The following is a 16,643-nucleotide window of genomic DNA, read 5'->3' as shown; positions in this document are numbered from 1 at the left end:
AGGGAATGGCATTCCCTCTTCATTAGCTTACCATGAGCACTCATGCAATTTGTGTGCACACACTGAAATGTGTATGAGACCATTTAAACTCAACATGAATGTGTTTAACCCAGCTCTGAGGAGCATTCAGTGCTGGATTATCTCCTCGCTTGCCTGGACACCTCTCTTGCCTCGTCTACCTGTTGCCTCCTGCCTGTCTGTTTGCCTTGAATTGCCTTTTGGATTTGGGATTTAACCCTCTGAGGGTTTTCTTGGACTGCATCTAGTCCTAGCCTGTGAGTTTTTCTGTTTCTGTCTTTTGCTGCCTGCCTTGCCTCATTGAGATCTCCATGTTTTGTATCTTCTAGCTTTTCTGGTTTTTCTGTTGGATCTCTCACCACTGCCTCTATCTTTTGAAAGACATTCATTCCTGCATACAGGCAGAAACGTCTCTGTTACTTACGTAACCTTGGTTCCTTAAACAGGGACCAGATATAACAGTATGGTACATGACGTCAGTCATGGGCCCAAATCGAAGCATTTATCCATTCACGCCTGAAAGGCTGCGATTCGTCCGCGCTCCCTACTGAGCCCGCCCCCTCAAGAGCTTATAAATTCAGGAGCGAGGACCGGAACTTCCTTGGAAAGAAAACTGAGCGTAGAAGTATCAAACCAAGGCAACACTGTACAAGCTAAACTTGTTATATCTGGTCCCTGCTTAAGGAACCGAGGGTACGTAAGTAACCGAGACGTTCCTTATCGCAGTTGACTGCGATATAACAGTATGGGACTGTATACATTCCCGCGTGATAGTACAGTGGCAGCCAATGACACACACCAACTTTATACATTGCTTTGCCCTCCTAGAGGTTCAGCAGCAGCAGCTGGTGGTGAACATTATAGGGCACATCCTTTATACATAGGCGACAGGGATCAGTGATCCCTCGCCTGTAGGAAACAACGTAGACACTAATGAACACATACATCATTAAATCGTTCTCAGGCCAGGGGATTCAGAGATCGCCTGCCTGTAGAACACCTTGTAAAAAACTAGGTTCAGCCACATCTAACATATAGAATCTAATGAAAGTGTGGCGAGAACTCCAGCTTGCAGCTTTACAAATATCTTCCACTGAGACTCCTTTAAGTAAGGCCCAGGAAGAAGAGACCCCCCGCGTAGAGTGCGCATGCAACTTCTCCGGGGGATCCAAAGACATACTCTTATAAGACAACACGATAGCCTCTACTATCCAACGAGAGAGGCTCGGTTTTGATAGAGGTCTGCCTTTTGCACATGCACCAAAGCACACAAATAGCTGATCTGATTGTCTGAATGCCCCAGTGCGCTCTACATAGCAGCGGAGAGCGCGTACTGGGCAAAGCTTATTCAAACATTCCTCCTCTGCTGACGCAAAAGGAGGAGGCGAGAAAACTGCTAAATGAATCACCCGATTGCGGAATGGGGTTGCCACCACTTTAGGTGTGTAAGCAGCATTAGGTCTCATAACCACTCTGTCTCCAGCGATCGAGAACTGAAGGCACGATGGGCTGACCGACAGGGCTTGCATGTCACCAACGCGCTTTGCTGACGTCAATGCCAGCAACAGCGCGGTCTTTAAAGAGACAAATTTTATGTCCACCGTCTCCAGGGGCTCAAACGGAGGCCCTGTGAGAGCACGTAACACAACCAGCAGATCCCATGAGGGTATGAGGTGTCTATCAGGCACCCTGAGCCGTCTCACACCCGCCATAAAGCGTGACGCTAGCGGGTGACTGCCCGGGGAATTGCCATTTATGCCTGCATGGCAGGCTAAGATGGCCGCCAAGTACACCTTGAGAGTGGAAGCCCCCTTCCCCTGACGCGCAGCGCACCACCGTTCGAAACTGCGCCACTTCAGCGTATACAGAGCCCGTGTCGACACCGCTCGGGCACTCTGTATCATAGCTACCACCGCGTCTGATAAGCCTGATGCTAGAAGCCTGCACCTTTCAGGTGCCAGGCCCTGAGATGCCACAGCTCCGTATGGGGATGCCACACCGTCCCGTGCGCCTGTGTTAGGAGGTCTCTCCGAAGAGGCAGCTCCCAACAGTGGCGGCGCCAGACATTTTTTTCTGCAAGTGCTATGGGGGAGCTCGGCGTTTTAGTGAGGGTGCTATGAAATGAGGATGATAGTTTATGTGTCACATGGTTCTCTACTACAACAACTTTACATGTTTGCTCTCTGAAGCGTCTTTGGGGTCCATGAAAAGCGCTAAACAAACCGATTGTATTATTATTATCATTATCTAGGCTTCTTCCGACAGACGCGCACATCTGCTATGGTCACTGACAAAAGGCATACAGCATGTTATAGAGTCTGCAATCCCAAATACCTAACCTACTTTAAAACACTTGTGGTAGTAAGGATTAAAGTTGGGCGACAGGTGACCGTGACTACCATGTCAGATAGAGTGAAATTAATCTTAGAATAGCAGATAGAATTAACTAAAACAGTCAAAGTGCGTTAAAAAGGTATATATTATTTCAGTTCACAATCATCAGTAATCACATAGAACCTTATGTATACCTAGCACACAGACAGACTGCTTGTCTTAGGCTAAAGAGTCTCTGAAAAAATCCAAAAAAGAGGAAAGAGGCAAAAAGTTAAAATCTTCGGGAAAAAAGGGCATCTTCGTTGCTAATCAACCGAAACGAGTCTTCAGTGACACAGGGCAATCAATGCATGCAACAAATCAGACAGCTTTCATTAATGTTACACAGCTAACAATACCTTAGTTGCATTGTACTCCAACCACTCAAACTGTCCCAACCAGCTTTTACAAAAACTCCTTTGTTGGACTCCAAACATGAAAGGTGGATATTTCTGGAGTTTTGGTCTTCTCGGACCATCCTGAGCGTTCATGCTAATGTCACTGATGCTGCTAGCACCATGGTTAGCACCCTCAGTAGTGGTGGAGGGTTGACCTCCTTGACCACAACGTTCCTCTCCTTAAAAATCCACACCAGATACCCCTGGCCTTTCTTCTTCTTCTTCTTCTTCTACGTCACTCTTGTTTCTTAATCGTTCTTCCAAACATGGACATTTAGGTAGCAAAAACCGATGCATTGTTGATATTCACTTGAAACTACCACGCACTAGCTCGCTTTCTCTTTCAACCGTCCGGTAACGTCAACATTCAAGCGTGGGAAGTGAAAGTTGGGTCAAAGATTATGACAGAATGATTGCTCTTTGTCTAAAACAATCTGTTCATTTCAATCTGTTATTATTTTCTTTTGTGAGTTAAATATTATTATCACACAATAAATAACGCAGAATGAAATTAAATGACAATAATAAATAAACCATTATTTTCTTGGGGGTGCTATGGGGGTGCTATGGCTGATCCAGGGGGAGCTAGAGCACCCCCTAGCCCCCCCCTGGCGCCGCCCCTGGCTCCCAAGGCTGTTGCACTGACATATTGATCAGATCCGCAACCCACGGCTGGTTGGGCCAGTGGGGGGCTATCAATAACAATTATCTGCCCTCGTCCGCTACCCTGCTCAGCACATGCTGGAGGAGCAGAACCGGGGGAAACGCATATAGGCACAGGTTCGGCCACTGGTGGCTCAGCGCGTCTATGCCGAGTGGGGGGTTGTTGCCCCCTAGTGAGAACCAGAGAGGGCAGCAGGTGTTCTGTCTGCTCGCAAACAGATCCACCTGCGCCCTGAAAAAACGCAGCCAGATCTGCTCTATCACCTGAGGGTGTAGACACCAATCTGCTACTCGAGGGCCGCCCCGTAGTTGAGGTGGCCTGGAATATAGACTGCCCTGAGGGAACGGATGTGAACTGCTGCCCACAGGAGCAAGCGGTTCGCCCAGTGGTGCAGTGACGGGGAGCGCACTCCGCCTTGACGGTTTATATACGCCAATGCCGAAGTGTTCTCCGTCCTCACCAACACATGCTTAATCTGGTTAGAAAGTGCTGCAGTGCCAGGGCTACCGTTCGCAGTTCTAATACATTTATATGTGACGCGGCCTCTGTCGCAGACCAGAGACCGTTCACGCCTTTCCCCTCGCAGACCCCTCCCCACCCCTTCGTGGAGGCGTCTGTGGTTACCACTACGTGGTGCGTCACTATGCCCATAGGGCCTGACGCCGCGAGGAACCCCGGAGTTCTCCAGATTGCCAGGGTTTTCCTGCATCTGGAGGACACCGTTATTCTGCGGTATCTGTCCTTGACTGAACTGAGTTTCAGAGATAGATACCACATTTAGAAAGGCCGCATGCGCAACATCCCCAGCGGGAGAGCGTTCGCGGCCGATGCCATCATGCCCAACAGACGTTGGCAGCACAGCGACGGGACTGACTGTCCTAGCCGGAACTGATGCACGCATGATCTGATGGCATTTATTCGGTCTTGGGACAGCCTGACCTCCATGGAGGTGGAGTCTAGAACCATGCCTAGGAAATGCGTGGTCTGGCCTGGGCGCAGAACGCTTTTTTCCTTTTTTATTACGAAGCCTAATCGATGCAGGTGTGCCACCACTAGATGGCAGTCTTGCACCGCTGCTGCTCTTGAATGAGAGCAAACCAGCCAATTGTCCAAATAATTGAATAAACGCAAACCTGCGTTGTCCTAATGGGGCGATGGCCGCTTCCACGCACTTTGTGAAAACCCTCGGTGCCAGAGCCAGGCCGAATGGGAGTGCGTGGAACTGGTATACTATTCCTCCGAACGCAAACCTCAGAAATTTCCGATGTCTGGGGTGGATGGGGACATGGAAGTAAGCATCTTTTAGGTCTATCGTGACGAACCAATCGTTTGGTCTTATGAACTGCACTAGCCGGCGGGGGGTCAGCATTCTGAACTTCAACGGCATGAGCACTTTGTTCAATACACGTAGATCTAGTATTGGCCGATAGTTCCCGTCCTTTTTGGCGACTGTCTATCAGGTGGCTGGCGGCCTGCCCTGGCCCTTCCCCTGGCGAGCAGCATGCTGCCGTGGGGCTTGGGCTGCGCCCTGGTTCGGGGGCGCAGCTGACTGCTGCGGCGCTGCTGCTGCGCTGCTGGCTGAGAGGCAGGGCGGAAAGGGTGTTTCTGCCAACCTCTCAGGGTGGGCATCTTAGCTGGGGGGGGCTGGCAAGCGGAACCCGCTCCGCTTCTGCGGACTGCTCACCGGACCCGCTGGAGCGAGGCACCCAAGCCTGGAATGCCTCTATGCTTTTATGTTGTTCTTCGAACTGTGCAGCCATCGTTCCCACAGCTTCTCCGAACACACCCTGGATGCTGATCGGGGCATCCAGGAGTGGCGCCTTCTCCCGGTCTGTCAGCTTTGCTAGGGACAGCCACAGGGATCTCTGCGTCGCCACGGTCGCTCCCATGACCCTCCCCACCTGGGAGGTGCAGCGAGTGAGTCGGAGGGAGAGGTCCGTCGCCCGACGGAGCTTCACCACCGTCTGATGGTTCTCCCCCAACGATGAGGCCAGCTCCATCAGGAGCTTGGCCTGGTAGCGTTGCAGGAGTGCTGCCGTGTTTGTGGCACAGGCAGCCTGCCCTGCTGCCAGGTAGGCTTTCTCAGCCAGAGCCGCCTGGTGCCTGGCCACTCGCGTGGGCAGGAGGGGCTTCTGGCCGAGGCGCATCGTGGGGGAGGCGGGCGAGAGGTAGCCCGCCACTGCATCCTCGACCGGCGGAAAAGAGAGGTAGCCGCTCTCTTTGGCCTGGTCAAGGTGCATATACGCGGCGAACCCCGGCAGTGGGGCACGGCCCGAGTAGGGGGTCGCCCACGTAGTTTTCACCTCCCTATGAACCTCCGCAAAGAAGGGGAGGGCGCTGGGGGCTGGCACGGCTGGGCCAGCATAAAACTCCCCATCCAGCAGCGAGGCCTGCACGCTGGGAGGGGGAGGGAGAGGGAGACCGAGGCAGCTTGCTGCCCTCAGTGCAACCTCGTGCAGCTGCTGGCCCAGAGTTCTGGATGTGGCCAGGGGAGAGGTTGCCCGCGGCCGAACATCTAGACTGAGCTGCATGTCCTCCTCGTCCGAGCCCTGCTCGTCCCAAAAGTCCAGCAGACTCTCGTCATCCAGGCCGAAGTACAGCTCCGGCGTGGGCTGGTCTTCGCCAGGGGGTAGCTCCACCGCCTCATGGCCCGCGGCCAGCAGGCTGGCAGGCGACGGGGAGAGGCTCGCATGTGCGACTGCGGCTGGGAAGTGGCTGCCTGCACCTACAGTACCAGTCAAAAGTTTGGACACACCTAATTTTTTGAGAAGATTTTTCTTTGATTTTATTATTTTCTACATGGTAGGTACAACCTTTTTTGTTTAGTACATCATTCCATATGTTTTCTTTCGTAGTTTAAATGTCTTCAGTATAAATCTACAATGCAGAAAATAATAAAATAAGTAAAGAAAACACTTCTCAAAAAAATTAAAGGTGTGTCCAAACTTTTGATTGGTACTGTATGCTGCCCGAGGCTGAAGGCGCGCACGGTCCTTCGGGGGTGATAACCCCGGATGGAGCCGGCACTGCCCTCTCAGCGTCCAAGCGCTCCCATAGCGTGAGGCGCTTAGTAGCCTTTGCTAGCATCAAGCTAGCACAAACGCCACAGGCAGGGTCGACGCCCGAGAGAGCCGCCTCCGCATGGGTCCTGCCAAGGCAGGCCACGCAACGGCGGTGGCGGTCGCCCTTCACCCTTGCGTGCCCGCAGTTAGGGTATTACCTGGACATAGTTCTGAAATTAGAAGAAAGTATTAGTTTCACAAGCACACTATCACACAACTGAAACGTTGGTTAGCAAAAAGCTAGCAAGCTAGTCAGAAACTTAGCCAGCTAACTAGCTAGGATAGCAACTCTACTTTCTTAAGTCAATCGAACCTTGTAGCGCCCTGAGCTAGTGAGGGTAAAAAACCTGATTAACTCACCAACTCGTAATGAGCAAAAAGCAAACAAGATTATTTGAAACACAGAAATGAGCGTAGGAATGAGATATACTCAGACTGGCGAAGTTTTCAAAGAGGAAGTTCCGGTCCTCGCTCCTGAATTTATAAGCTCCTGAGGGGGCGGGCTCAGGAGGGAGCGTGGACGAATCGCAGCCTTTCAGGCGTGAATGGATAAATGCTTCGATTTGGGCCCATGACTGTCGTCATGTACCATACTGTTATATCGCAGTCAACTGCGATAAGGAACTTAAACTCTGCAAACCTGTTGTCAGGACTTCAAAGCAGTGGACCAGTGAGGCTGTGGAGGATCTTCAGGCGTGCTTGGCCTGTACAGACTGGGAGGTGTTCAGGACTGCTTCAAACAGTTTGGACGAGTACACAGAGGCTGTGACTTCTTATATCAGCTTCTGTGAGGACAGCTGTGTTCCATCACACACCAGGGTGAGTTACAACAATGACAAACGCTGGTTTACAGTCAAACTCAAAAAGTCAAAGTTGGAGAAGGCTGAAGCGTTCAGGAGTGGGGACAGGGACAGATATGTAGAGTCGAAATACAGGTTTAGAAAGGAGGTGAGATGCTAAACTACTGTACTCTGAGAAACTTCAACACCAGTTCTCAGCCAACGACTCTGACTCTGTCTGGAAAGGGCTTAGGCTGATTACCAATTGTAAGCCTAGAGCCCCCCACTCCACAAACGACTCACGCCTGGCCAACAACTTGAATGAGTTTTACTGTCGCTTTGATGGACAATGGAACATTCCTGACACCATCCCCCGTAACACCACCCTCCACCCCCAGCCCATCAACTGCACCCCCCCCCCCACCTCAGCAAAGGCCAGCGCCTTCTCACAACTGCCCACCTCAGAGCCCCCTCCCTCCTCCCCCTCCACAGTGACAACTCTCTCCATCCTGGAGAGGGACGTCAACAGGCTATTCAAGAGACAGAACCCCCGCAAAGCAGCCGGGCCAGACTCTCTCTCCAACAATCCTGAAGCACTGTGCTGATCAGCTGTCTCCGGTGTTCACAGACATTTTTAACACCTCACTGGAGACATGCCACGTACCAGCCTGCTTCAAGACCTCCATCATCATCCCCGTCCCCAAAAAAACTAAGATCACTTGACTCAATGATTACAGACCCATAGCCCTGACCTCTGTAGTGATGAAGGTATTTGAGCGCCTTGTGCTGCTTCACCTCAAAGCCATCACTGACCCTCTCCTGGACCCCCTGCAGTTTGCCTACAGAGCCAACAGGTCTGTAGACGATGCAGTAAACATGGCCCTTCACTCTATTCTACAGCACCTGGACTACGCAGGAACCTACGCCAGGATCCTGTTTGTGGACTCTGCCTTCAATACCATCATTCCTGCTCTGCTACAGGACAAGCTCTCCCAGCTGAGTGTGCCTGACTCCACCTGCAGGTGGATCACGGACTTCCTGTCTGACAGGAGGCAACACGTGAGGCTGGGGAAGTATGTCTCTGATTCCAGAACCATAAGCACCGGCTCCCCTCAAGGCTGCGTTCTTTCCCCTCTACTCTTCTCCCTGTATACAAACAGCTGCACCTCCAGTCACCAGTCCGTCAAACTCCTCAAGTTCGCGGATGACACCACCCTCATTGGGCTCATCTCTGGTGGGGATGAGTCCGCTTAGGTGGGAGATTGACCATCTGGTGACCTGGTGTGGCCAGAACAACCTGGAGCTAAATGCTCTGAAAACAGTGGAGATGGTTGTAGACTTTAGAAAGAACCCAGCCCCACCCACCCCCATCACCCTGAGAGACTCCCCAGTCGATACTGCGGAGTCCTTTCGCTTTCTGGGCACCATCATCTCCCAGGACCTCAAGTGGGAGCTGAACATCAGCTCCCTCACCAAAAGAGCTCAACAGAGGATGTACTTCCTGCGGCAGCTGAAGAAGCTCAACCTGCCAAAGGCAATGATGGTGCACTTCTACACCTGCATCATTGAGTCCATCCTCACCTCCTCCATCACCGTCTGGTACGCAGCTGCCACTGCCAATGACAAAGGCAGACTGCAGCGTATCATCCGTTCTGCTGAGAAGGTGATTGGCTGCAATCTTCCATCTCTTCAGGACCTGTTCGCCTCTAGGACCCTGAGGCGGGCAGGTAAGATTGTGGGCGATCCCTCCCACCCGGGTCACAAACTCTTTGAGGTTCTTCCCTCCGGCAGGAGGATGCGGTCCATCAGGACCAAAACCTCACGCCACAAAACCAGCTTTTTCCCGGCTGCAGTTGGTCTTATTAACAAGGCCCGGGACCCCCACCTGACCTGGACTCTTATCCCACCCCCACACCCCAAGTCTGTGTTACATTAACACACATTACATTACATTGCACATTGCTCATTCACACTGCACTCCTGTTTTGCATTTTGCACTCTACTTTCCATTTTACTTTTTTATATTCATTGTTTATATATTTGTATCGTATATATTGTGTTTTTTGGTTCTTATGTGTAGTACTTTGCCAGCTCTGCCAGCTGAGAAGGTTCCCGACCCCTGTCTTATAAGCTATTCCTCCATCATATCTCATAAGAGTATAAACATCAGGAAACCCTCGCCTAGTTTGCTCCTTCTGTCTGGTGTCTGGTGTCTGCTGCTTTCTACCATACCTGTGTGTTCATCCAGAAGAGGCTGTAGAGGACATTGAGTTCTGCATGTCTTTCCACACTGGGGACAGGCTTGGTCTACTGGTAGTCCAGGCTGCTCCCAGTAGCTGCTGATGCACTGCCTGCAGAAACTGTGTCCACAGGTGGTGATGACTAGATCCCTCAGTACCCTCTCACACACTCCACACCTGGACTGATTCTGGATCAGATCAGCACTCAATTCACTGCAGAGGCATAAGATGAAGTAGACTTATATTTGACTGATAAAGTAACTTATTATAGTGTCTTAAGATTTGTACCCATGGTGGAGGAATTTAACATAAGAACCGACTGGGATCATGTTGATGTGACTGCAGAGGAAAAGAGGAATCTCCTGTGGCGAGGAGGGGCAAGGTATTGGCATTGGGGCACAAGCAGTTCTACGCAAAAGCCATCCGGGGCGCAATTTAAGAAGAAAAGAAAGGAAGAAGAAGAGAAACGTGCCAAGGAGAAAGGTAAATCCTTAAATCCTGTTCTAGCCTAGAATGAATTTGAGATAAGAAAACGTTCACGAATGCGTGAATTGCCCCCGGCACTTTAGTGGAGTTAAGAAGAAAAGATGTACCTCATCATTGAAAGTTTTCCTACTCCCTGTCACATAGTTCTTTAAGGATTTTACAGAGGTGGGTATATAAAAAATAATTTGTCCATTTATTCTACATTATACAAAAAAAGACATGATTAAAATAGGGGCGCACATATAAAGCCAATAGCCAGTGCAACAACACTACACATATCTTACTCGTTGTATAGCACACCCATTAAGGAAGCCAAACACGGCAACTTGTCAACAAGTGACGAATACTAGTAAAAATCCAAGTGTTGTATTGTCAACTTTAGGGAATGGATTGTATGTAATCTTGCTAGTTAGCTAACACTAGCTAGCCAGTGACTTGTGACGTTCCTTGTTATTGCCATTCAGTCGAAACATCAGTTCAAGTTCAGCTGTACCGCAATTTGCGTCATTTTGCGTCATAAAAATTTGAGTAATCACATTTGGACAGCTTTAGTTTTGGTGGAGCGAGCTAGCCAGTTTAATTAGACATGATTCAACTAATCAAGAGCTATGCATCTTGGAATAAAAAAATGTCAGGCTGTCCAAATACACCAAAAGGCTTAATAACTAGCCTACATAAAAGCTACATTTAACAAATGATGATAATACATACTTTTACATTCACTTTTAGAAGACTAAGAAAACATTATTTGCAGGCGATTGGGAAGATGACTTGGAGTGTGTGTCCATAAACAGTTGAACAGGGGGCGTGGCCGGAGCATAGCCCAGCACAGGCGTGACATTTTCTCAGTGATTTGTTCTTGAATTAATGTTTGTTCATCGTCGCGATCGTTGTTGTGTTTATGTGAAAGAAATGCAGTTTTACAGGGCAAAATAGCGTTTGAAAGTTGCAATTCCGTTTTCGTGTGAAGCTCGCCTAGAGCGCCAAATGTGCTTGGGCCGCCCCTGCTTAGGTACATACAGATTAAGATGAGCTGGGACAACAAGACAAGAGCAGCAATTATCTGACATGTGAATATAGTTACTGGCTATTCAAGTGGCCAAACTCTATCAAAATCATCAATGGTGTTGATGACAGCAGAGGGAAAGAGGAATCTCCTGTAGCGAATCCAACCACTTCTAGAAAGAGTCAGAAATGTTATGTCCATCGAGGAAGACCAGTGAAGGTGTGTATTGATCAACAAATGATGAGCCCCTGTCTTTTTTCGATAGTTCTTCCCAGGAAAACAGTATTAGCCTAAAGATATTTGCTCTTGCCACAACAAATGGCACCGTCCCAGATTTTGTGTTCTACCAGGGAAGAACACTCTTTTAAGCATTGAGGGGCAAGGTATTGGCATTGGGGCACAAGCAGTTCTTGTTTGAGTCAGTTACAAGAAGAAACCATTTACTCCATAAAACGTACTTACGTTACGTACTTCACGTCCGTAAAACTTCATGATATAATGACGGTGAATGGAATTCCAGATACAACTACCAGATCACTTGGGAAGCTAATGAAGATGATCTACTGATGATCAACCTGATTAAGATGTGCAATATGTACCCTTTTTTTAAAGTTTAGCAAGTTTAGGTTTACAGTCATAATGGAATCCCTGAAGCATAACTTGCAGTCTTCCCTTCATATTATATTATTATTACTATTTTTCAAGACTCTGTACTTCATTATTCTTACAATTCTCCGCTCCTGCAAAATGACATCATTATGGTAGCTCTACATTCTTTTGGATTTAAACCTGCATATCAAAAAAACTGAAAGAGAAGTGAAGTGTTGTTTGAAGACATTTTGTCCTTGTGAAACTGATGTATACATTACGAAAGTGAGAATGTATAGTCTGTCGGTAAACAAATCCCAACACCACTCACACACACACACACACACACACACACACACACAATCTCTCTATAACAGATACACCTCTACATGATTTCCATTAAGGAGTTTAGGTTATACCTTTGCTTAGTTACAGATAGGAAGCTTCAGCCTTCAGCTTTTTTGACTCGTCTTAGTGAGAGTGTGTGTGTGCCTGTAAGTGTTTGTGTTTGTGTGTGTATGTGCGCCTCTTTAAGTGTGTGTGTGTGCCTGTAAGTGTTTGTATTTGTGTGTGTGCATGGTCCAATATTTTTACTATATTTTCCTTCCTTGGCTACCAAGCCAAATATACTGACTATCAGCGCTCTAAATCAAGCATTCTGATGGGTGGACTAGTGAGATAAGAGTAACATTAAGAGGGGCAGAAAAGTGGACAACAGGCACGTACAAACAGTACTGGCAAATGGGGAGCCATATTAGCTTGTTGGCTCTACAGAGTGGATGCATTAACTGGCGAAACCCAGTCAGTAGATGTAGTTAGCTAACCCTACTCATCCTATGAGCAAACCTGCGATAACACAGCAGCCTAAATTTCAAGACAAATGGGTCACGGTAAAGCGAGGACGTAGTTAAAATAAATAGATGTCGATGACACACTCACAACCAGTCTCCATTTCTAATCGATTATCCCCCATTAGCAATGGTGCTGATGGTAAAGTTCTGTTGAATGGCGATTCTACTTGGAGAAACATTAAAGTTAGTGTTGAAAATTATGATTGTAAAACAGTGCTGTGGTGGTCATAGAGCAGAATTGCAGCTACAATTGTCATTGGGCCTGTGTGCAGGGATGGGTATCATGTAAGGTCAAGCATCATGAAGGCCAGGGTGCAGGTGCAGGCCAGTGGAAAGTAACAAGCAGTCAGGAGGGGGGTCACTCACTCACACCCACCCACCCACACACATACACACATACACACATAAAGACATACACACACACACACACACACACACACACAAGATGATGGCAGTCAAGGTCAGACCAGGCCTCCAAAAAAGTGATACCAAGCAAATTGGCAGGAGGGTCTATCTCTCCCAAAGCAAAAGTTCCCTCGCAACAGGTGAGCGAGAATATTCTGAGTGGCCAAAAACGTGGATGAAATATGAGGAGATATAAGGGAATATTCTGATTGGGTCAGTGTAGATGGAGGTTGAGAATCGTGACTTGCAGAAAGTGAAGAATTATGAGTATAAAAAGTCAATGTATTGGGTGTTTTAGTCAGAGCTGCTCCATGGACCACCGCTCTTGTTTTGGATGAAATGTCTGCAGGATTGAATAAAACTTCAGTTTATCGCACCCGGATTTCTGACTCTGAATATTATCTCTAAGATTTGGAAACAGTTGTTTTTCGCTACAACATTAGGAAACGGTGAAATGTATACACTGTAAAAAAACTGCCATCGTTTTTACGGGAAAAAACTGGCAGCTGAGTTGCCAGAACAATCCTGTAAAAAATACATCCACCTGTGAACCTCTTTAAAGAGTAGCATGTAAATTTAACATTTTAAACCTGTGTATTCAACATTGTATTTGAGCAATATTTACATCACTGTTATGTTATATTGGACAAGTTTGTTCAGTAAATGTAACATTTTAAACCTGTATATTCAACATTGACCTTTAGCTGTATTTACATCACTGCTATGCTACACTGTAAATAAAATCCTGTTGTTTTTACTGGAAAACACTGGCAGCTGTGGTTGCCAGAACAATCCTGTTAAAAATACATCCACCTGTAACCTCTTTACAGAGCAGCATGTTAATGTAACATTTTAAACCTGTATATTCAATATTGAACTTTAGCTATATTTACATCACCGCTATGCTACACTGTAAAAAAATCCTGTTGTTTTTACTGGAAAAAAACTGGCAGCTGTGGTTGCCAGAACAAACCTGTAAAAAATACATCCAGAACCAGTAAATTTAACAATGGATTTATGCTGATTTTGCGTGACCATTATGCTATAAAACCAATTATTTCAGTAAAATATACATCCAGTTGTTGTCTATTGTACATCAAATTCCATTCGATTTCACTGAGAAATACCAAGCAAACAACATTATTTAACTGATTAAGTCTCATTATAACACTGTTATTCCACTGATTTTTCATTTAGATTCCCCTTAAAAGTTATTTAAAATATAATGTATTTTAATGTATTAATAACAGTTTGGACCAGGGTCACAGCAGTTGCGGTGCGGTCGCACTTGGGCCTGTGGTTCTTTGGGGCCCGTAGCCGGGGCCAATAGACATATTTATGTCCCCCCTTAAACTGCGTCTGACAGAAGTTTCTGACTCCAATTTCCGCCACCCAAACACGGTTGTGTTCAGTGAAGAACTGGTATTTCATTTTGGAGTGTGTCTAATGCTATCGAATCCCTTGAAAGGGTAAACTTATCTCCATCATGGTAGGTATTATTTGTGGGAAAAATTGTAACAATCTATAACAAAATGATATGCTTATCTTACATACACTATAGAAACTATCAAAAAACAATTCAATGAAATGAATAAGTTCTTATTTTCTTTGGTATTTTTGTCATATTCAGATTTGCAATGATTGCTGGGTTATATGTATGTTGTTGTCCAATGTCAAGTGTCTATTTGCTATATGCTATATATGCAGTTGAAAAGACAAACTTATCTCCATCATGGTGGGTAGGATAGGAGTTGTGCACCAAACATTATTCCTATGTCCCTGTTGCAGTGGTCAGACAGATGTTTTGCCTGGTCATATAGCTCATCATTGCCTGCAAGCTAATGACCACTACAACAGGGACATAGCAATAATGTTTGGTGCACAACTCCTATCATTCAGGGCCTGCCTTAGAGCAGAGATTGCTCAGCAGTCCGCAGTCTCTCAATTTGCCGAAGATGCTGATTATGGATTATTACTCCGTGTGCACTGCCCTGCTATTGTTTCTGAGAGTGGCAACAGCCGAGCGACCCTTTTCCAAATTTAAACTTATTAAGACCTACCTGAGGAGAAGGAGAGGCTGAATGGTCTGGCTATCCTGTCCATTGAAAAAGCAAATCACGCATCACCACCTTTCTGTTTGAAAGGCATTGTTTTGGCTTGCAGGTGTGCTGTGCCTCTGACTGTGCACAGTCAACTTGTCGGTCTTGACGTTCATATTTTGCGCCTAAACTAGCTATATCGTATCGTCACATGATCAAATAGAGACTTTTTCATTGGACAACAACATACATATTACCCAGCAATCATTGCAAATCTGAATATGACAAAAATTCCAAAGAAAATAGAAACTTATAATAATACCTACCATGATGGAGACAAGTTTACCTTTTCAAGTGCCTAGATATCATTACACACTCTCCGAAATGTATTACCAGTTCTTTTCTGAACACATCCGTATTTGAGCTGTGGAAATTGGAGTCATGGACTTCTGTCAGATGCAGTTTAAGGGGATGACATCAATTTAGACATAAATATGTCTATTGGCCTCGGCTACGGGCCCCCAAGAACCCCGGGCCCAGGTGCGACCGCGCCTGCTGCATCCCCTATAGTTGAGGCCCTGGCCCAAACTGTTATAAATACATTATACTATAAAGAACTTTTAAGGGGAATCTACATGACAAATCAGTTGAATAACAGTGTTATAATGAGAATTAAGCAGTTAAATATTGTTGTTTGCTTGGTATTTCTCAGTGAAATTGAATGGGATTTGATGTACAACAGACAACAACTGGATGTACATTTTACTGAAATATTTGTTTTCATAGCATAATGGTCATGCAAAATCAGCATAAATCCAATGTTAAATTTACTGGTTTACAATGTAATATTATACATTATAAAGTGTAAAAGGTACATATTGTTCTGTGAAGATGTTTATGGTTTGGCCGTACTTTTTACAGAATTAATCTGGCAACCACAGCTGCCAGTTTTTTCTAGTAAAAACAACAGGATGGGTTTTACAATGTAGTATAGCAGTGATGTAAATATAGCTAAAGTTCAATGTTGAATATACAGGTTTAAAATGTTAAATTGACATGCTGCTCTGTAAAGAGGTTTACAGGTGGATGTATTTTTTACAGGATTGTTCTGGCAACTCAGCTGCCAGTTTTTCCCCGTAAAAACAACAACCTTTTTTTCCCAGTCTATGTCATTTCTACAAAGAAATAAGCATAAACCTACTTTAAAATTAACAGTTGTATTTCGTTTAGTATTTTAACACCACCATGTTGTAATTTAAACTGCATTGAATTGCTTCTTGTATTACAGTTTTTTTTGTGTAAATTACAGCCATATGTCATTTCTACAGAGAAATATGCATAATCTTACTTTAAAATTAACAGTTATATTTTGTTTAGTATTTTACCAAAAAGTGTTGTGAAATAAGCAATACTCTATTGTATTTCTATTTAACGTTTTTTTATGTCATGATTTTACGGCATTTCAGTGTGAATTTTATGCACATTTTTTACAGTGTACCTAGCCAAGGCTGACTGCTGACAATCCAAAATGAACAGACAGAACTACTACCCTCTACTAACCTGCACCAATAGAATCATTGGGCCTCATTCTCGAACGCAGTTGAGAAGAATTTAAGAAGGAATTTGTTCTGAACTCCACTTCTGGTGTTTTAGGAACAAATTTGGCATTCATGAAAGTTCTCTCATCTGGGATTTGTCCTGAACTTCAGAAGAATTTCAGAACGCGAAATACCA

At 46.1% G+C, this 16,643-nt stretch overlaps 1 protein-coding gene across 1 annotated transcript in view; it reads right to left on the bottom strand.

The window, feature by feature from the left end:
• Positions 1-16,643, bottom strand: part of LOC122128906 (protein NLRC3-like) — a 59,853-nt gene that overhangs the window by 27,698 nt on the left and 15,512 nt on the right. Inside the window, exons 2-3 of the mRNA XM_042703963.1 lie at positions 5,707-6,178; positions 5,138-5,556 (exon numbers count right to left, since the gene is read on the bottom strand). Coding sequence (XP_042559897.1) covers positions 5,138-5,556; positions 5,707-6,178 — 891 coding nt within the window. The remainder of the gene's footprint in view (positions 1-5,137; positions 5,557-5,706; positions 6,179-16,643) is intronic.

This window comes from Clupea harengus, unplaced genomic scaffold (assembly GCF_900700415.2).
Source record: "Clupea harengus unplaced genomic scaffold, Ch_v2.0.2, whole genome shotgun sequence".
NCBI lineage: Eukaryota > Metazoa > Chordata > Actinopteri > Clupeiformes > Clupeidae > Clupea > Clupea harengus.
Note: the sequence above shows the minus strand (reverse complement) of the source record. Positions and strands in the feature narration are given on the sequence as shown.